Raw genomic sequence first — 23020 nt, 5'->3', positions numbered from 1 at the left:
GAATCAGCCTACCTAGGTCGCCATAACCAAGTTGCAAAGTTAATACACCAACACCTGGCTTTGACGTACAAATTGATCGGTAAGGACACTCCCCCTTATTATAAATACTCTCCGCAAGAGGTTCTCGAGTCTACTGAACATCTGCTGTACTGGGATAGGCCTATTCTGACCGACAAAACGGTAGATTTCAATCGCCCTGATCTGCTGCTCATCGATAAAAAAGAAAAAACCGCTACCATTATCGATATCGCCGTACCACTGTCTCATAATTTAAGAAAAACTGAGATAGAAAAACAAAGAAAATATGGGAACCTAGGCTTGGAGATTAAGCGTCTATGGAAATTGTCCAAAATAACAATATACCCCATTGTTATATCAACCGAGGGGATAATAACAACTGACCTCACAGACACCCTCAAGGCCCTTAACATTCCTAGGAACATCTTCGTTGCCTGTCAGAGGGCGGTACTGCTGCAGACCTGCCACATCACCAGAAAATTCCTCAGTGGAAACTGTTAAAGGGACTACAATGAATTTTGTTTCTCTTTAGCGAAACTCGACCCTGGCAGCGCCAGAGAATGACTACTCGTTCATTTCTAACATAATAATAATAATACCGCTATTTCATAATCTAAGTAAAACTGAAATTTAATAAAAAGGAAATATTGGAACACAGCCTTACGGTGTAGGCAGTTATGGAATACGTCTAAAATAGCATAATAATAATAATAATAATAATAATCTTATCTTCTTCTTATCTTATATAATGCAGACTTTACTTCAAAAAAGAAGATGATTACGTCCTACGCGTCATGCATTCAGTCATGCATATTAACCAATGACTTAAATTCTGCCAAGTCACTGGTTTTCCTGGCTGGCTCAGGCAACCCATTCCATGCTCTAATATCACTAGGTAAGAAGGAGTATTTGTACAAATTTGTCCTAGCATATGGGACGAGGAATATGTCTTTATCTTTGTGTCTTTCAGAGTATTTTATTAAATTTTGTTCTTGTATTTGAAGATTATGGTTCAGTGTTTTATGTATAATTGCTACTTTACTTTTGAGTCTTCTGTCCTGAAGGCTTTCTAAATTTAGTGATTTTACTAAAGATGTTACTCTAGTCAAATGTGATTATTCGTTTGTTATGAATCTCACTGCTCTAATTAGTGCCGACCTTAGTCAAAGGCAAGCTAGGCAGCCGCCTAGGGCGTCCGATTGGTGGGGCCTCGCACAATAAAAGAAGAAATAGCAAAAGTTAGGCCCAATGTAGACTAGCTTTTAAAGGAATGGCGTAGTTTTACTGTTTTTGCTGCCTATTTTTTTTCTATTTAATATATCGCCGCCAAATTCACTTCCCTAGGGTTTCCAATTATCTAAGACCGGCCCTGTAATAATAATAATAAAACAAATAATAATAATAATAACATCTTCAGCACGATAATATCACACCGGTAACAATTTCGTCTAGTCTTTTTTATAAAATCGGGGGGGGGGGGGAGGTTGTGTTTCAATTCAAATTTTGTCAACCATCACACACACACATGATTATACAAATCGTTTTTTTTCCCTTTACTCATCCTATTTGCAAATATTTTATATATATATTTTTTATTTTTGGCGGGAACGAAGACGGGGTATTGTAAGCAACCCAAACGTTAACCAGTTAGTCATCCAGTCACTTTTGAAAAAAAAACATTCTTTGATTCAACAGATACTGCACTGAATCTGGAATCACTAGAAACATCTGACGTCAAGTGACAAAGATTTCGCGCGTCATTGAAGATCTGCCGCGATGGTCCTGGCCAATCAAACTACGTTCTTTACCCCCCACCATCCCCTAATGCTCCAGTTCTGCCCCGCCCACTTTTCCCCAACTGCCTGACCTGCTTTTAGTACTCATCTTTGAATCTTCCGCCACTGCATAATTACTGCCCCCCCCCCCCTCCGCCCCAGACTGCACAAACCTTTATATCACCTCTCTATCTGATCAGCAGTTCCCCCCCTTCTCCCATTTTGTCCACATTTCTTTTCCTTTTAATTATTTAGAGACTTGTGCCAAAAGCCGGTTGTTGTTTTTTAAGTCACGTGTCAAGACGTTTGGTTATTGGACCAGAACGGACTATATATAGATGTTTCACGTGTATTATTGTCTGTGTCTCAAATCAATCTAGAACTAGGAGATAGTCCGCTGTTTCCTGTTTTTTGTTTTGTTTTGTTGTTGTTGTTGTTTCCTCTTTTGTCCTCTCTCTCTCTCACTCTCTGTCTGTCTCTGTTTTTCTCTCTCTCGGTTTTTTTTTCTCTCTCTTTCTGTTTCTCTTTATATATATACCTGTTTCTCTATCTATTTATCTCTTCTCTTTCTCTCCCTCTCTCTCTCTCTCTCTCTCTTTTCTCTCTCCCTCTCTCTCTCTCTCCCTCTCTTACTATTTTCCTTTCCGTTTTTTCCTCCTTCAGACTTCAACTTCTCTAAAGTGTCTATTCTATAGTTTATATCGTACCGATTGAATCAAATATTGTAACAACAACAAAACTTGTAAAATACGTTGGGGTGGAGGGGGGAAGGGGCAGGCAGAATGTAAAGGTTAATCCATAACTAGCATGTAGTCATTCCATTATGTTGTGAGTAAATGGACTTACTAAATCATTTGACATCACACTTGTCTGAGCATCCCACTCTCCCACATTGTTAGTGCTCTCTCTCTCTCTCTCTCTCTCTCTCTCACACACACACACACATATACATACACACTCTATCATATTGTGTCACTTACACACGCTTGCCTAATTTTTGTTTTTGTTTTGTTTTCCCAATTCCATGTTTACTAACTTATCCAGGGACGCAGTGACTTTGACCTCCTTAACGATAGTCTAATACAATGATTCTTTCCGTTCTGCCACTCAGTGAATTCAAGCCCTCCTTACTCGCCCCTCACTCAGGTCGACCCACATTAAAACCAAGCACCACCTGCCAGAGAAAGGGGACATGCACGTGCCGATTGGTCGACCCACAACGACAGCGCGTGCCCGGTACGTTCCCTGATCGCGCAGGGCGCCGAATACAAAAGGTCCGTATTTGGAAGTTCTTAGGGACGCCTTTACTAGCAGAACGAACTTTAAAGGGGGGGGGGGGGGAGCAGAGGAAAGGGGTGATGAGGGGCTGAGTAAGGGAGTAGCAGATGGCGTCGGAGTGTGTTAGGGGGAAACAGTTAGGATTCGAATTCGGTAACTGGAATTATGGGACAAATTCTTCTACACAGATAATATGGAAGTAATGAACAAAAAATGTTCTTTTTTTTTTTAAACTAGTGTGTTAAAAGTTAAAAGTTAAAAGTTAAAAGTTAAAACCTAAATTGCTTCTGAAACAGAAGTTCTGTTCTTTGTAATAATACTTTGATATTTATTTCTATACAAAAGTGGATTTTCAATGCCTTAGTGTGCAAGTGAGTTTATAGATTCAAGTTATTTAAGTGAGTGCGTTAAGCAACTTTCAATATGCCTAAAACTTTGATGATCAAAAGAGACAGAGGAGCGACGGACTCAAGACAAATGGCGCCTGGTGATGCCCAGAGGTGCACGGCGGCTGCCAATGTGGTCAAACTGTACAGTTCAGACGGGATTGGATCCCTAGAGGCCATCAGGAGGACAGACGATGTAGCCAATGCTGTTTCATGCATCAAATCTGTTCGTTTCGTTCTTGGTGAGACTAACGCGCCCCTAGCGCTCGACCACACCACCCTCAAGACAAATGATACAACGGACTTGGATAACTCTCCGAAATCAGTTCTACGGCACAGAGACAATATTCCAAAACCAATACGTTCAGACAGTCTATCACAAATGAACTCGGATTTTGTCAAGAATTTGAACGGGTCAGTTTTAGAATCCGGACGCCAGGACTTCTTTTCATTAGTGGATGTAGACAAGAAAGACGTAATTAGCGCAAGTATTAAAGGGCGTAAAATGATCTCACCAGGTGGCCACTGTACTTTTTTTTCCTCGAACGACCCACTGACCCGATCTGCGGGGCAATTAGAGCGAGGCGCCCCATGTTTACGACAGGAACAGGATGCGCCCCTGGAGCTGGTCAAAGACAAACCATCGTGTACATCTACCGTGACGCAAGTAATTACTTTCTCAGCTGGAACGGTCAAGATAAACAACTCCGACATGTACAGTCGTAATGCTTACAAACAAGTTCCACCTTTGGCAACCAGTCCGAGAAATCGGAATGTACTCACGGTCCAGAACACCAAAAGTGAGCCTGTTCATATAGGTCACTCAACGACACATAAACTTGACCCGTGGTTCGTGGACGATTCTTCAGATAATAAGGAAAATATTCCAGCTCAGTTTAGATGTGCGTCTCAGCGGCGTATGACACCGAAAAAGAAATTGGGCAGTGGAGTTTTGATAAGACAAACAAACGTCAAAACTGAATTTCATGGTGGACTCCAGGAAGAGTATCCCAGGATTAAAAAAGTGTTATTCTCTCCGTATTCAAGCCCTGCATGCGATTTGGGGCCCAATGCTGAGCTTGGACTCAAACCTTCCTCTTTTGGTAGGAGCTACAAGGCTCCAGTTGAAAACCAACCTCGTAAGTGTACAATAAAGGACCTTGAAGAGCCAAAGATTTCATCTCTGACAATGTCTACATCACACTTCACAGCTCCAGACAGCCACCTGCCTTTTGATGCCCTACGTCCAGACGTTCATGTTATGCCCGATGGAGGAGGTAAGTCACAATACTATTTACTGTAGTACATAGTATCTGTCAGTAGATTAAAGAATCTGTCAGTAGATCAAAGTATTCTGTCAGTAGATCAAAGTATTCTGTCGGTGGATCAAAGTATCTGTTAGTATAATCAAAGTATCTGTCACTAGATCAAAGTATTATCAGTAGATCAAAGTATCTGTCAGTAGTTCAAAGTATCTGTCAGTAGATTAAAGAATCTGTCAGTAGATCAAAGTATCTGTCAGTAGATCAAAGTATTCTGTCAGTGGATCAAAGTATTCTGTCAGTAGATCAAAGTATTCTGTCAGTGGATTAAAGAATCTGTCAGTAGATCAAAGTATCCAGAGACCATCAACACTGTTAGTATTATTGGAGTACATTTGTTTCTGTTATTTATACACGAATGCAATTGTATTTCAAACAAGTTGTACACACAATAGAATTGTCGTCTTTACACTTGACAAGCAAAACAAATTATAACAAAATGGCGTTTATATTATTGTTAAAGAACAAAATGCTTTTTTTTTTCCCCACCAGTGAATGTTCTGATGTGTTGGTATTGTTAGTCATTAATCCCTTGGACTTCATTATATTGGTCTACTCTATCTGGTGTGTTAGTTTTTACTTAATAGACAGTGCTGGATTTACAACATAAGCTGTAGCATAGGGCCCCCTCTTGCCGGGAGGCTACCTGAAATGGTTACGGAGAAATTTTCCATCATTTTGAAAAAAGAGCTAAGTAAGGGGCCCCAGATCTCCAAGAGCTTAGGAACTTAGCAAGTCACAATACGGCCCTGTTTTTAGATCAATTCTCTCTGAGTTTATACTGTTATTCATTATTTCATAGAGCTACTCTCTCTCTCTCTCTCTCTCTCTCTCTCTCTATCTATCTATCTATCTATCTATCTATCTATCTATCTATCTATCTCTGATGTGTTAGATCTACTAGTCATTACTTCATAGCTCTACTCTCTCTTTCTCTCTCATTGGTAGCCTACTGTTAGTCATTATTTCATAGATCTACTCCAAGGGTATACAATGAATCTACAAGTATTTTTGATAATCAACGAAAATTACTTCATTTGACTACCTCCAGTTTAACCTGTGCCTGTGTGAGATGCAGTTTTAAATTTGCCGCTCAATTTCAAAGACGCAGTTGACATGCACAGTTTGTTTTTTATTGAATATTGCAAAGACTGACAAGCTGTATCTGTGGGGCGGGTGGAGGTGGTATGGACATGAACAGGAGCAGGGGCTGGAGGAGTTTGTTAAGCGACAACGTGACGTAGCTTTGAATATATTATTTTCATACGAATATTTCAGCAAAAGGATGGGGAGGAGGGGGAGTCATTTTTTTTTTTGATTTTTCTTTTTCTTATGGGCCTTAAGGCGCCATGTCTATCAAAGTTGAAGGATTTGAGGGGCGATCATTATGGAAAACACAATTAGTTGTATTTGTAATATCTATATACAAAATAATAATACTAAAATAATAAATGGATCTTGGGCTAGAAGTTGAAACAAATGTTTGATACAATTTACAAAATACTAAACAGGAACGAAGGAATTGTTTAGATATGTGAGACAATAGGAAAAACTACTTAATGGGTGAACATATAATAGTCAGACTACGTATCATTGTTTTATGTTTCCTTGAGAAAATTGGTCTCAATGTATAGTCCCATTCAAAGTTATGTAGAAATACAACAGACTCGGCATTAATACAATAAATACGTTATCCCATACTTAATCAACGACTTAAGGACACTTTAAATGATGTTACAGCCTTATTCATTTGGGGGAGTCAATAAATCCATGGCATGATGTCGCAGTTTGCATCGTAAATTTGTGTCTACATGTATTGCGTGGTTGATTTTTATATTACAAACAACTCTATGGATGGATAAGTCGACATTTTAACGGACTAACTATTGATAGTAATCATCTTCTTTTTTGAAGTAATGTCTGTATTATATAAGATAAAGATAAGTAATACTTAAGAAAAAGTTTTGATGAAGTGGACAAAAAAAAAAAAGAAGAGAAATTGCAAGAGAGAAAAGAAAGAGAGAGAAATTCAGCTAGGGCCTATCAAAGTTGACATCACAGACGGGGTCAAAGTTCTTGGTGACATGTGGTGTCGGCGCGCGCCGTTACCCTCTGTAGCGGCACGCGAACAAAGACACTCGTCTCTCGCGTCTGTTAGATAGTTGGGTGAATAAGGAACGTTCCTGGAGAGGGGCGGTCAGGTGGATGGGGGAGGGGGGGGTGAGGTGTCCCCAAGTTTTATTTTTATACAAAAAAAAATCTTGTATAAGGAACAAAATATAACAGGTCTGGGAGGGGAAGGGGAGGGGGGTCAGACTATAATTGGCTGGTTTTAACACAATCAGAGAGGAAGGTTTAAATAACTTAATGCAGAGATCTAAAGCTTGCAGTAGCTGTTCAGGGGCGGGGAAGAGTGGGTATGCAGATATCGGGGACAGATATGTTGAGACAGACAGGTGTTAGAGACTCACATCAGTCTGTCACTTGTCCAGGTTCAGATAGTCTGTTCTGTGTATGTTCTTTAAACCCAGTTCTATTTATGTGTATGTTTCTGTTATGTTGTCTTTACATGAGAAAAGAGTCCTTGTAATCATAACAAAGTTCCATAAAGATCAATAAAGCAGTCTTAGTCTTAGTCTTAGTCTTAGTCTTAGTCTTAGTTTTAGTCTTAGTCTTAGTCCTAGTCTTAGTCGTATAGTTGTGTGTTATGTTGTACCTCCAAACAGTTCAATCTAGTCTACCATGTAGGCGTACGTATTCACTGGGCAGACGAATTAAAAAAAAACTACTTGTTATCATAATTCAAAACAAAACTACTTGATATCATAATTCAAAACAAAACTTTAAAACAAAATATTCTCATCATCTTCTTCTTCACTCTCTTACAATGTCGGAGGGTTCAGATAACTGACTAGACCAACAGACGAGATGAACTGCCAGTCTGCGCAGTGGTTTCCAAATCAAGGAGATCTTCTTTTCTTATGTTCACAAATGTCTGCAGATTGTCAGTATCAGTTTAGTAATATTAACAAAATACAAATGAATTCTAAAAGATGGAATGCTATCACCAATAAGATTCACAAATCATTCAAATGTACATGCTCTCGTTATCTAGGCGAGCGTCATAGTTTATTTTTTTAAACACTGCAAGACCAGGTTTTGTTTAAAAATCTCTAAATATAGCATCTAAGTATTGATACGTTGGGGGGTGGGGGGGGGTGCGGACTTTCCTAAGTGTGAAGGTGTGCGTCCAGACAACTTTTCAAAACTATGGACGTACAGCCTTGCATTAATAAAACAATATTTGAGAACAAACTATGGCTGAGCTGGAAAGGTTGGCTAATAAAATGGCCTTTTTTTTCTAACATCTAGTGTACTCTTGGTGGCGGGGGTTGAATAACAGGGACTTTGAAATAAGTGTCTATTGCCGTTTTAGATAATGAAATGGGTTGCCTGAATCAGGATTGAAAATTAATGACTTGGCAGAGTTTTAGTCTCTAATTAGCATGCACGACCAGACATAGATACGCATAGAACGTAATTAGCTTCTGTTGAAAAGGAACGTATGTACTTGACCTGATAACATGAATACAGAGACATTCCATTATCGCTGGAGCTACATTTGGCGCAGGCCGTTAGCAAGTGTCCCTGTTCACTTCCCGCCACTTCCCAAGCGCCTGGCTCGAGTTCGTGCCAATATATGTTCCTAGGGCAGATGATGTTAAGATCATGTTTCTTTGGTCAACGGTTTACGAGCAGGGTGTCATGTGGCCAGCACAAAGACCAACCGCATTTACTTTCCTCAACTAAATTCAGGTTCCCATTAGAGTTGGGTGGACTCAGGGGCGCCCTAAAAAATCACGAAGCTCAAAATCCCTAGATTCGAACCCAGGACTCCGCCATCACGCCACCAGTTTCTAGAATGAAATGAAGTGAAAGAAGAACAACGTTTTGACCCCCAGACTCTCAAAACGTAATATATTCAAGATGAACTTTTGTTCCCAGTGAGTCTTGGTTTCAATGTTGGTAATTTATCATTAACGTATTCTCCGGCCCGCTGAGGCGTGGGGCATAGATCAGCGGCGCCCGTTACCTAACAGATATGGATACACATTAGGGGTCCGCTACCGAACACGTGGCGCAACCAATGACCTCACCCTGACAAGTATATGACTGCTTGAAGAAGCTTGTCAGAAGACTTTGTCAGACGTGTCAGCTGACTCAATACTTATACGACCACGCGCACGACACTCTTTTCTCTCCCCCCCCCCCCACTCCTTGGCAATAAATTAATTATATTCGACAATCTAATAAAAAAGATTTCACATGTACATTACGAGTAAGTCTTGTGTGAATGTATATTTCGGTTGTCTATAGTTATAATGTTATAATGTTTTGTTTGGTGCGATACACAAATTGTGTGGCAAATTTCCTTATGGATAATAAAGATTATTATTATTATTATACGACAGTAAACTTTTTTCTGTTTCTATGATATGTAGAATCTAATACAAGATCGCCTCCGAAACTTACAAACGCTCTAGAGATATATACCTCAATACAAGATACATTACATAACAAAGACGTGGCTGATGTTTCGGTATCGACCAAAGCTTCGCTGTTATCAAGCATGTGCGTTATTTTAAGAGAACAAAAAAACATTCATTCAGAATATATAGGCTATGGAACGTGGGTGGTGAGTGCTTAGAGCGATTAGCTTAAATCTAAGATGTATGTGTTCATATCCTCGAGTAGACATTCTTTTTTTTTTAGTAAAGGTTAAAATAAGGTAAACATATTAAACAATATATCAATAGATTTGATGCAGTATGTTAGTTTGGTAAGTAGCCCATAATCTTTATGTCACTCACATTGGGCAGACGTTTGAATACAAGTGTCGCTGTCTGGAGATGTCAATTTAAAGTCCATCAAGTTCAAAGATTGCTACAGTGAACTAGAGACAAGTACTAATATAGTAGAGAAGATACAACAGAGAGGATACTGTTGAATAGAGATGTGACAGAAGATACAATAGAGAGGATAACATTGAATAGAGATGTGACAGAAGATACCATAGAGAGGATACCATTGAATAGAGATGTGACAGAAGATACAACAGAGAGGATACCACTGAATAGAGATGTGACAGAAGATACAACAGAGAGGATACCATTGAATAGAGATGTGACAGAAGATACAACAGAGAGGATACCACTGAATAGAGATGTGACAGAAGATGTCATTCTTAATGATCTCATCGGAAATAAACTAGAGAAAGAACGGTTTCTCTCCTGCCCCTCCCCAACAGAGACAGACACACACACACACACACACACATTAGAACTAGAAGTTGGGGGTGGCAGAAAAAATAATGAAAAAAAAAAACAAAAAACAATTAAAGCCAATCGTCAAACTATGTTGGATATGATCGAGACCAGTGTTGGCCGGCCACTGGTCACGGTTGAAGAAATGATGTAACGGGAGCAGGTGAAGTCGACTTGTTTCCACGCCTGATTAGATAAAAGTCCTGTAATCCAGAGAAACAAATACCAATGTCCCATTCCACTGCAGTTTTATTTGCTAACTATTTGAGTGACCTCTGGGGTTATCGTCAACGCCTTAACTCTCCCCCGCTCTTTCTGTTTTTATCACTCCGCGCGCACACACACACGCACATTTCTGCTGATAAAACCTTGAGATTTGCTGCTTTGCTTGACTGGACATTATCAGTGTGAGGCTGGACCGTGGACCACTGTGCTGCAGGTCTGAGTATAAATGTGCGGAGCAGGGGCGTGTACTGGTCAGTTTAACTGTATTTGTTGTGTAACTGGACAAAGTTTGGTCTCAAGTTTATTTAGCTGTTATCTCGCCACTGGCCGATTCATTTATTTGACCAACGAGCTGTCATGTGCAATTAAAGAAATGAAGCTCGTGATAGGAGAAACTAAAGTCTGAGATTGAATCCGAAAACAAAACAAAAAATGTTTCACTTTTTTTTGTTGATTGGTATTACAAGTAACCCTTGTAGTAAAAACAAAACAGAGCATAGATTTCCTTTCTTGCAGTAAAGATAAAGGCGATTTACTTATCCCCCATGCTAAGACTAATTCTTACAAGTGCTCCTTCTCCCATAATACTATTAGAGCATGGAGCGGGTTGACTGAATCAGCCAAGAAAACCAATGAATTAGCAGAGTGTAAGTCTATAATTAACAAGCACGAGTAGACTGACATATGGGTAGGCATAGGACGTAATTATCTTCTCCTTTGGTGTCCATAAATTTATAAGATAATAATAATAATAATATTTATAATTCTTAAGAAAATTTGTCATACAATGTGTGCAGTACACCAAACCAAACATTATAGCTCCAGCAAACTAAAGCTAAGAATCCAAACATACATTTACTCTCTTGCAGTTCAAAAACTAGAACATTAACTTGCTTTCTTGTTGTGAGGACACTTTATGGGCACAATATATTTGAGACCTAAAACATTTGCATAGGGGAATAACACACAGAACATTAATTGACTTGATCATAGTTCGTTTGATCCGCCACTGTCCACTAGCCGGGTCCATAACTGAGCTTCTCACCTGCCACTGGTGTTCCAGGATCACGTTCTGTTTGGTCCCTCTGGCACCGTTGCGTGATCACTCTACGGTCACGCGCCCTCCCGCCTCTAATCCCAGCGCCCTACCAGACGCGCACAAATTAAAAAGACTGCCTAGCGTAATGACGGTACCAGGAGCAGCGGAATGGGCCTGTACATCAGTGTCACTCACGGACCTCTGTGAGTCTGGTCCGATAAAGAAGCGCCTTTGAATCTTGTCCTTTGGGAGAAGCAGGCAGTGGTAAGATGCGTTTGAAAGGGGAGGGGGAGGGGAAAATGGAGCACCTGCATCAGTAAAGCAACTCCCACTATCTTAAAATGTGCGGAAACACAGAAGCCGCCCCCCCCCCCACCCCTTTTGAACATATCGCGTAACAGCCCCCGAGAAGATAGTGAAAGCGTAACGAGCTCTCACGGGAGTTAGGTCCCTTAATTACTGCAGAGACATAAGCGTCTACTACCGTGGAGACCCAAGTAAAGAAAGACAAAGATACCATTTAGTTTTTTCAGATGAACTACTAACTAGATTTAGGTTTTCTTTCAATAGTCTAAATTGGACACTCGAGAGATAAACAGTAAGTTACGGAACTTCATAGATTGCTTATAGTGCGTGCTTAACGAGCTAATTTGATAGGTTGTAGGTTCAAAACCTTTTGTTTTAGGTTTGTTTATAGTTTATAGAAAGAGGGAGAAAAAAAATTAAAACCTTGCAATGTTACAAATGCCATTACTGGAATCATTAGTAGGAGCTGGTTGACCTGAGATCCAGATCCAGAATCTGGCGATCCTGTTAAAGTTCCAATTAAAGCCACAACATTTACTGGACGGAGAGAGTTTAAGCCTCTTTCTCGTAACAAATTGTTGAAAAGATCTCTGTATTTAATGTGCATCTAATTTAATAATTATTATTTGTTATCTCTGTCAATGCATTGTAGCGTCATAAGCGTTGAAAAACAAAAAAGAACACACCAACTACAATTACAGCCAAATTTCTTTCTCTGTCACGTGTACTAACGCGTACACACTAGATGTACGTTTGTGTGTACGTGTGTAACTCCTACACTCACACTCCGGCCCTGTTCTTGTTTTACGACCAGATTACATCTAAGACTTGTGGCATGTTTGACAGGTTACTTCTCCCCTTCCGTTGAACGGGTCATGTTGCGCAACGCAGTACAGTTGAGAAAGTACTTTTAGTGGTACTACTTTCATGTTTCTTGTACATGTATCTCTATTTTACTTTGTCTTGTCCTTTTGCATTGAATTACTTTTTTTTTTCTCTCTCTCTCTCTTTCAAGTACACATTTACAAATAGATTTATCAACACTCTTTCATCTTATTCTATTTGAAACTAACATCAACACATCCAGGTCAGTGGACATCCATACAGCAACACATCCAGGTCAGTGGACATCCATACAGCAATACCTCTCCCACTCTCTAGTTTGTGAGTCTGGCGTCAAGACGTCAACCAAAAAGTTCACACTTAATCGCGAACGAATGTTGCTTGCGTTCTTCTCCACGTGACTATCTGGTGTAACAGGTCCTCTTGGGCTTGCATTTGTGATTTGACAGGTCCTCTAAGGCCTGGCCTGCCTTTCTGATCTAACAGGTCCTCTTGGACATGCCTTTCTGGTCCTCATAGGCCTCCCGACCTGATCTGACAGGTTCACTTAGGCCTGTCTTTCTGATCTAACAGATCCTCATGGGCCTGTGTTTCTGTCGCAAGCGACACTTAAAAAGGTTAATACAGTGACATAAATGTATTATTTTAATACATTTGTATCTATTTCAAAAAAAAAGTGTGCTCATAATACTTTGACCATACCAAATAAGTTGTTTGGACAGAATTAGCTGCCTGTACGTCACCACTGATCAGATCAACGGAAGTAATTGTACCAAAAGTGACCATCTAGTCATGAAGTTCAACTAAACGACAGGCTGAATTGAACGCTCTTGAGAAATATGTATGAATGTCTGGTTTTGTAGGTATTGTATTAACAATGATCTACTTTGTACTGAGCAGTCGCCTCCCATTTCATATACAATGTTGGCATTTAAACAAATATAGTATGTTGCTTTAAAATAAAGCGGCAAAAGGGGATGGCCAACTTATTATATACGAGTTATTTTCAGACGTAGACTAAAGCTCATGTTGGTCCCCCTTTTCTTCCCCCCCCCTTTTTTTTTCCCATTAAAAAAAATCCCATGCAGCGAAACTACATAACAATGTGAAATGTGGATTAAGATCCTTTGAACTCCCCCCGAGTGGCCCACTTGATGTGAAAGTAACAGACTGACATCCTTACACATTGCGGCAAAGACGTGTTCCTTCAAAGGAGGACAAAAAAATAAAACAGGGTAATAAAACGGATGACTCCGCCTTACCGTCTGCCAGCCTCGATTTGGAGAAGGATTCATTAACTATGCTCGAACAGTGCAGAACTTTGACATAGAATTCTAAAGATGGTCAAATTGGGTCGATAAGGTGGTGTGAATTTCTTTCAAGCGGGATCAACTCAATGTTTATTGCTCGTCAGTTGTGAAGAGTGTCAGCTATAAGAGTCTTCAGTCTTTAGCCGAATCTCCTCAATAAAAGATACGAACTACAAAATAGTTCTGATTAAAACGAGAAAATCCCAAATTAGACAAGAGATAAACACATTCCTTGTTCCATATGCTAAGACGCTTTTTTTCCCAGTGCTATTGGAGCATGAAATGGGTTGCCTGAGTCAGCCAGGAAAACCAATGACTAGGCAGAATTTAACTCATTGATTAACATGCATGACTAAATTGAACTAGGAACATGCGAAGGACGTAAACATCGTATTTATTTTTTTTAAATAACGTGCGTATTTCATAAGATATGATGTAACGATGTTTTTTAATAACATCTTGGAATTGTAGATCTATATGCCTTTATTTTTTTTTCGTAGCCTGGGCACGATTTTTATAAGGAACATATTCAAATTAAAAATACCCTTTGTACAAGAACTAACGTGAAGTACAAGTTGTTAAATGCTTTAAAATTAGATGCTGTGGCATCATACAGTTGGGCCAATCTTACATTCTAGAACAAGTAGGTCTAATTGGTTTGTCTATTCACAAGTTTCCTTGGATCAAGATGCTGTCGTTGTTTTGAATGACAAATACAACTACTTCTAATATTTTGTTTTATTTTAGTGAAGGTAAAAGGCGCCAGCAAGAAAGGAATTAGTGAAAACTTAAGACCTAGAAAATAAAACAAATAAGTTTGTAATTATATTTTTTGAAGCAAAGATCAAATAGAAAAATATCACACACAAGAGATATCCAACAAATTGAATATCAGTGTCAACATTGACCTATTTGTCTTACTATAAGGAATAAAAACTGAGACCCAAGTCACTGTCAAAAGACTTCATTTCGACAGATTCTGTTATGCACCGCTGGATACCACGCAGCCAATAGACGGCGCTCGCCTTTACAAATCTGTACTATCTATTTAAGTGACTGTTTATCCCTCCCGGTGTGTTTTACAAACTACGCAGAGGCGGCTCTGTAAATCTCTACATCAAGTGGTGGTCTAATGAATCATGACCTTCACCCTGTCTATTCTACCTTCTCCGCCCCCCTTCCCAATTCCAAATTTCTTAACAGTTTATTTTCTAAACCAGTGGTCCAAGAGTTCTGTCCATTCCACGGGTGTCCACATGTGAACGTTCCTATACCCAAGTCCCCATCCCAGTTCTCAGCGGGGGGAGCTAGTGCTGGTCTAAACGATTTAATTGAGTGTCAAAGCTGTCAATTAAACTTTAATTGTCGGCGCGATGCTTCAACGAAACGATTCAGTCGAAATTTTAACAGCAACAAAACAACAGTTTCTACCTACTTTGTATTACTTAAGCCTGTATGCTGTGGCTTGCCTGTCGAGTCAGTTACATCTGAGGTTCAACATTATTGAGTCAAAGTCTTTTATTTATTTCAACAAATAAATAAATACAAACTGACAGAATCAAATTCTACTATAAATCTGAAGGTTTTAGGTTCGAATTGAAGCCTCTTCTATTTCCTCGGGAGATCTGGGTTTAAATCCACGTGTTTAGTTAACTAGCAACTAGCAGCAGCTGCGGGGTAGTGAAGAAGATGGCAGTTATACTGAATAACTTTCCATCCAATACTGGGCTCAATCAAGTCTAATTTGAAGGCTAACAACGAACAATATACTCCATAATTTTGTTGAGTTATGGAATTTCCAATTAAAAAATTGACGTAGCTTTATTTAGTTTATTATTAGTATTTTAGGTTTTGTTGTAAAATTAATTCATTTATTAGAACATGTAGCAAACATCTATTCTATTCAATGAACTGAGAATTGAACTAAAACCTTTTATCTAGCGAATAAACGTTGAATCGTTTAAACTTGCCCACAACCCAGATCTCTTTTGTTTCGACTTGTATTCAATGATATTCCACATGATGTTGTTAGTGCTGGCCTATCCCCCTCTCTCTCCCCTCATGTCAACACTTTTTCCAAACCTCGTACCTCCACTGGTCAGTTACTGTACGATTCGACTCTAGCCACGTAACATGGGGGAGCGAATAGGAGGGGCGTAAGTAAGGGGCCATAATCTTTTGTTTCAGACACCGCCTATTACACGGTCCATTGATCTCTGACTCTAGCTCGCAACGGACAGTCCAACTTATGTTGACGTAATTTGAAAATTGACCAATGAAATCGCGAGGAGGGTCCTATCGGTAGATAGTATACCTACGTAAATACTATTGTCTGCCTTGGACCGTGTCGATTAAGACTTCAGTCTTCACTTAGATTTGATCTGATCATCTGAGCAATCTATTGATTCTTTTCTTTTTTTTAACAATCATACTTGAGGAAAGTTTAATTCTAGATCTAGATGTAAGTATATTTTAAAATACTATAGACATCTCTTTTTGAGTACAAGTTCAATGAAAAACTTGTATTATATTTTTTTTTTCTGAATCGTAAATTTTTTTTATTTTTTTTTTTGTCTGATAATACAACGCAGAACCTAGAGTTTAGCGACGTCTACCTGAAATCTGTTTGAGGAGGTTCCTTGATGATTTTTTTTTTTTGTGAGAGCTTTCAAAACAGTTGTTTTCAAATAACTTTCTGAGCATAGCGTGACTTGTTCGTTTTTAGAACTTCATTAAAATAGTTTGACAGAACAGAAGCTAAGTGTGTACGGTCATGTGAATTACATTTTGTGTTGGATACAATTCTGAGAAGCAACTGCAAATCTTTATAGGTGACCTAGGTCCTATAGGTTATGTAAATTCTTTTATTGTTTATGTGTAGTATACTTTATATCATTAACCCTAATCCTAACCTTATGAAAAAAAAGTAATGTTTCCCTTTCAGACTTTGCGATCTATACGGCAGGTGATGTAAAGCCCCATGGTTAACGAGGGTGTCATGTGGCCTGTACAACAACCCAACCGCCTTGACTTAACTTAAACTCCCCATTAAAGCCCTAACATTATACAGCCGATTGATTTCTAGTCTTTTTATGTAGCACGTTCTCCGTGCTCGGACTGCAGGATGCTCAGTGCTCTCTGGTCCTATCTTCTGGACATGTGCTGCAATGGGCAGTCAGCAAACAACTAAGCGCGGGCAAAATCGACAAATTAAAAATATCTCTTCTCAGCATTCGGGATTCGCACTCGAGCCCCCTTAGTTAAGTAGCCACCTATTACTTTTACCTACCTTAGTCTGTTGGACTGTTGGGGCTCCATGCAAGATATGTCGACCTTCTTTCTCCATTCCTGTCTTTTGCCTTAGTTAGAACCTCTTTCAAAGACAACAAGCCACACATAAAAAACAAATTATATTCTACAATCACCACACACACACAAACGCACGAACACAAGTTACACGTTTAAAAATGATGATTTTTTTTAAAATGATGATTTTTTTTTAAATGTCACAATGCAAGCTAATTTACCGTTACGATTTTTTATATAGTTTGTGTGGGTTTTGGAGCACTACAATAAATACAATTTATAAATAAAATAAATGTTCAAATTGTGATTGGATGGCAGTGTAGCGGGGATTTGGTTCAAATAATAGGAGGTGGGAAATGGTGGGCAGAGGACTGGACTTGCTCGTTAACTGAAATCGGGTAAAAAAACAAACTTTTAAGTATCCAAGGATTGCTTTTAATCAAAGCACACGACCCAGTCTTCTGCTTTCAACCGTTCCTAATTTATGCAACTAGTCCTACAGCGTCTTTAAGTTTAATTAATGGAATGAAATATAATATTTTATAGTCTGAGTAATCCATAGGCCACATTATAATAAAATCTTTTAAAACTAGTTTGTGTTTTTAAAAAAAGTATGTGTTTAACATTGTAGACATGTACTTCCGTCTGTGTTGCAGATCATTTCCAACACTCTAGTCACCTCGGGATGGACAACAAATTACCAGAACGGTGGTCATCGACGGAAAGCAAAGCGGCCATCAAACCAGAGCGTGACAACTCGGACTATTACAGCTATGACGCTGATCACAACCGCGCGTCCCTATCGCCTCCAAACAAGTCCGAGGTCGGGAGCAGTACGGACGATGAGAGTCACTACCACCCCCACCTGGACATCCCACCGCCCACGGTGCAGGTGGATGTCGTGGGGCTGGGCTCCGATGAGGAGGAAGCGTACGTAGATGGAAACACCGGCAACAGGCATGTGGAATACCGCGGTGCTGAAGACAGCGGGGTGGTCTTGGATCTGTCGAGGTCGTTAGATGTTGCCGCCAGTTCGCCTTGTCGTGAGCAGTGCTGGACAAAACCACAATTCACATCCACTCCTTTGTGGAGACCTTGGTCTCAATTTAGAAAAGCCGAGAACGAAGATACTGGTGTCCAGGAAAGCCCACTTATTCAAAGCCTATCTAGTGAAGATCAAGGTCTACATTTCAATTCTCAACAAACACTTTCAAAGAATATAGAAGCACCATTAGATCTGAGAGTCAACCAGCCCATTCCAACACAAATTGCTGCAAACAACTACTCCTATGTACTCTCCCCCATGCCCTACGCTCTTCAACACCCTGCCCTGGCACTCAATTATCCACAGATTCAACTCGCATCCACATTACCAGCAACAGAAAACTCCCAATCCAGCCTCCCCTCCCACTATCAATGTCAGGTGCCTCAGGTGACGACCACCTGCTCCACCAAAGGAAAAGGAAAGAGACCCTCTTCCACAACGTGCATGCAAGTCTCTGCCAAACAGGCTCGCTGCAATTCCTCCCCGAAAAGCCCGACCAGAGCACCCTTGACGGAATTTCCACAAAAACTTATCAGGCAAACACGAAATATACACGGGGTAATGCTAGCCATGCCTCCGGAGAACGCACTCCCTTCAAGAGCCGCTCTGAAAGGCAAACGCAAGTGCACCAAAGAAGATGATCAGGGCACGAGCTCAAAATGCTCCGAGAACAGCAGGAAACGTGACAGGCCGCAGCCCTACGGCGACCACGAGCTACACGAGTTTGTTGTGCAATTCTATGACTCGCCCCTGAGGTCTAAATACTGTGATGAGAACAATAAATATCAGGTAATGGAATCTTAAAGTTGAACCAAAAACAGCTTTTTTTTTTTCTTGAATGATCAGTGGTGATAAATCTGAGGGGTGTGGAGAAGGAATGTAATGACACCAATCTTACAATAGATTTTAAAATGTAAGATACTTCTTCAGCTTATATAATTTAAAAAAAAAATCAAACTAGGCTACATAATAATAATAATAATAATCTTTAGCCTTTCTGCTATAGCCGTTATGTGTACCCGTTCTATTTCAAAATAATTTTAAAATGCATTTCCAGATGCCCCAATCTCGTGAAATTTGAACTTATAAGCCCCTCCCTCCCCTCTCTTACTGTACATGCCCGTAGCTCATAATATTGAAACCTTTTTAAAAAAAATTCTAAATTTTATCCCCTCACAGTATTTTTGTATAAGTCTAAAAATAGGTCAACGATCCATATATGAATGGGGCACGATTTGGTGTTGTATTATTACGTGATGTCACCTGGACATGTAATAATTTATTATTCAATGATATTTCAAGTAATAGTCTAGTTTTGCTGAGATCGATTTAAACTTGATAGTGTTTTATTATGGTAAATAGACTGTAACCAGGGCCAGCCCTAGATAATTGGGTGCCCTAGACGAAGTGAATTTGGTGGCCCCAAATAAAATTGAAATTGTAAGGATAAATAGCGAAAAATAAAATTAAACAATTTATTAAAAACCTATTGTACTCTAAAAAAAAACATTGGCCACGTTACGCTATTTCTTCTGTGCGACGCCACTACAGATCGGAAGCCCTAAGCGGCCGTCTAGTTTGCGTATGCCTAAGGCCTGCCCTGGTGTAATAATAGTTAGTAGCCATAAATCATTGTTGCAGAATGTGCCCGTAACTAGCAAATGTATGTTCCAACAGGTGCCCAGAGTTCCGGACAACAGAGAAGATCAAGCCATACTGAGATCAGAATTACTGGAACTCTTTCAGCACAGTAACCTCCCAGGCGTCCCCAGCGCCCTGCAGTATAATGTCCATGCTCTGTGTTTCTATCCCAAGATGCAACATTTGTTTAGCGTAAGTAATGTCAATACGTTAGTTGGTTAGCAACGAATCAATAAAATTGAATTAAGGTATCAAGAAATTCGCGGCAGAGTTCTTAGATGAAATAGACTACAAGTCTTTCCCCGATAGGTCTGAAAATGCATCACTCCTTTGCCCAATGTTTAAATTTCAATGAGGATATTCTGATTTTTTGTTTGTTTTTTATTTTGCAATCCACGACGTCCGCTTAATCAGTTTTTATTTCCTTATATCCATTCCTTGACTGTAGGCCTCATCGTTGTACTACCACATGGTTTGTAATGGGGTCAGAGTAAATGATAGTAAGAATTCCTCCTTGGCACTTGAAATTTGTTTAACCTTTGATTTATCCTCTTCGTAGTTATCTATATTTCACTGCTAAGTAAAAGTTTTTAAAAAAAAAGGGACTTCTATGATAGCCTATAAATGGAAGTGAACATTTTGATAAAAAAAAAACTAAAAGAACAATTGAATAATTAATATATTTTTTATAATATATATATATATATATATATTATTGGTTATAAATATTTCAACCAGATTATGTGTCTATTTCAGCTTCATCAAGATGGCGTTGATTTAGAGGTACTACACTTCGGTGCTTACGGCCAGGCGTTTGGCAATCTCAATCTTGCAGCCATGTCGGATGACGAGTTGAACACAATCCTAGACAGCATGAGTTATGTTGGGGGTGAGTAGACATTAAGCTCTCGCTCTATTCAGTTTTGGGAGTCTTGGGGTTCGAATCTTGGTGAATGCTGGATTTTTAGGACGCCCACTGAGTCCATCCAACTCTAATGAGTACCTGACATTTAGTTGGGGACAGTAAAGGCAGTTGGTCGTTGTGCTGGACACATGACATCCTCGCTTGTTAACCGTGGGCCACAGAAACAGATGACCTTTACATCATCTGCCCCATAGATCTATTACATAAAGTAAAAATTATTTATATTTATATTATATTATATATATATATATATATATATATATATATATATTATTTGTGTATACAAAACTACAACTGTATGACATCCTCTCTCAGATGACGGACTTATGCACTGCTTAGTGATTCGAACCGTGGACAACGGAGTGGTGTGTGACCACGTTGCCACAGAGTTGGGCAAAATGAGGCGGCACTCCAAGAACCACTACCCAGAAAAGAAGTGGGTCTGCTGCTTCTGTAGGGCTCAGATGCCAGACATGACAGACATGGAGAGACACACCTCCACACACACAGGTAAGTCTACGGACATTAAACTTAGCGTTAATGAGAGACATCCCCCCCCCCCCCAACACACTCTGGAGTTGTTAGCTATGCAGTGTGAATGATGTATGATAAGTGGCATTGTCGTCAGCTGTCATAGTGAAAAGAAGTGTTTTTGTAGTGAGTTAGTTTTTGTTCAAACTACTATTTCATTTTTTAACACTGAAATCGACTACATTTATTTCATTTCAACACAAGATGATTTGGTCTATATTGTAATAAAAGTTATTTCAAGTTTTAGAACTCTAAATATAACACGCCAACAGCGGTTAGTTGTTTACCAGCAATTTGGTGCTACAAGTCAATGGTAACAGCTATATACTTTGCAACAGCGTTGGTATATATTACAACTATACACCTTGCAACAGTGATGATATATCTTCCAACAAGTCTTTCCAGTAGTGATAGTTTCCCCATCTCTACTAATCAGTGATAGTTTCCCCATCTCTACTAATCAGTGATAGTTTCCCCATCTCTACTAATCAGTGATAGTTTCCCCATCTCTACTAATCAGTGATAGTTTCCCCATCTCTACTAATCAGTGATAGTTTCCCCATCTCTACTAATCAGTGATAGTAAGTTACAGATGTAAAGCTATTGTAACTGTTGTTATTTCCTCAGGTTTGAAACCCTTTAGATGTATTGAATGCAACAAATTCTTTGCTCAGAAGATCACACTGGGTCACCATCTGAAGAGCGTTCACAACCTGGTCATGACAAAAATGGATCCAAAAAAGGTATTTGCTGGGAAGTTTAGAAACATTCAACAGTGGGCAGGATTTCGGACTCGGGATCCACTTATGGGTCCAATGGGACTCCCATATATATCATATTGTACTAATGCAACACTAAAAAAGGGGAGACAGTTTGTTTGTTTTTTTCTGTAATGAGTTTTTGGGTTTTTTGGTTACTTTAATTCACACAAGAAGGATCGGATCCATGAATAATTTTGAAGATAGGGAATGTTTTCTTCCAGCATTACTCAAGATTTTAGGTTGGATTTAACGATTTAATTGATTATTTGTCCTTATTGTTTGGATTATTTAACCTACAATAACATATTTTATATTTCGTTGAAAATTAATAATTAACCCAGGCTCTCTGATTTCAAAAGTTAGATACACTATTGAATTTATCAATATACATACCAACGATTCAAAGAAATATTGCAAAGAGAACCAATCCATGAAAAAAAAAATATATACTGGGGAATGATGATAACAGAACTTTTTGTTTATCTTAAATGTCAGTTAGACAAGTCTAATGACTGTGACATTATTTCATTATTTTTTAATTCCTGATACAGACATTTACTTGCCGTCAAGATGGCTGCCTGTTTCAAGAACACGAGAGAGAGGCGTGCCTACTGCACTTAGAGCAGCACCACTCTCAAGAAGATTTTAGGAACAGAAAAAAGAGGAAGCAGTGGCCCTACGACCTGTAGTCCTCTTTTTTCTGTTCTTAAAAGGTCCAAGACTTTGTGAATGTTACTTGACTGGCTGCAGGTATCCAAAGGCTCAAGAGATAGTATCTTATAAAATTGGGTTTTGTTTTGTGGCAACATGATTGTACTTTTTTTTTTTATTATGTATTCATGTTTTCAAAAAATGTTGTTATAAAAGCTAAAGCAGACAAAAAAAAAGGATACAAAGGCCTTCTGGTAAAATTGTATAATGCGATTTCCCCCCCCCCCCCCCCCCCAATTTTAAGATATGTTTTCTTATGTTTATAAGTTTATAT

General features: G+C 39.2%; 1 protein-coding gene across 1 annotated transcript; it reads left to right on the top strand.

Moving 5' to 3' along the window:
- Nucleotides 1-3183: 3183 nt before the first annotated feature.
- Nucleotides 3184-22960, top strand: LOC106067337 (uncharacterized). The gene is made up of 7 exons (XM_056037232.1): nucleotides 3184-4734; nucleotides 17789-18966; nucleotides 19855-20010; nucleotides 20575-20707; nucleotides 21059-21253; nucleotides 21902-22017; nucleotides 22587-22960. The coding sequence occupies exons 1-7, from the start codon at nucleotides 3495-3497 to the stop codon at nucleotides 22722-22724; spliced, it is 3156 nt and encodes a 1051-aa protein (XP_055893207.1). The 5' UTR covers nucleotides 3184-3494; the 3' UTR covers nucleotides 22725-22960.
- The last annotated feature ends 60 nt before the right edge of the window (nucleotides 22961-23020 follow it).

Source organism: Biomphalaria glabrata, chromosome 8, assembly GCF_947242115.1.
Source record: "Biomphalaria glabrata chromosome 8, xgBioGlab47.1, whole genome shotgun sequence".
Taxonomy (NCBI): Eukaryota; Metazoa; Mollusca; class Gastropoda; family Planorbidae; genus Biomphalaria; species Biomphalaria glabrata.
This window is presented reverse-complemented; position numbering and strand designations above follow the sequence as displayed.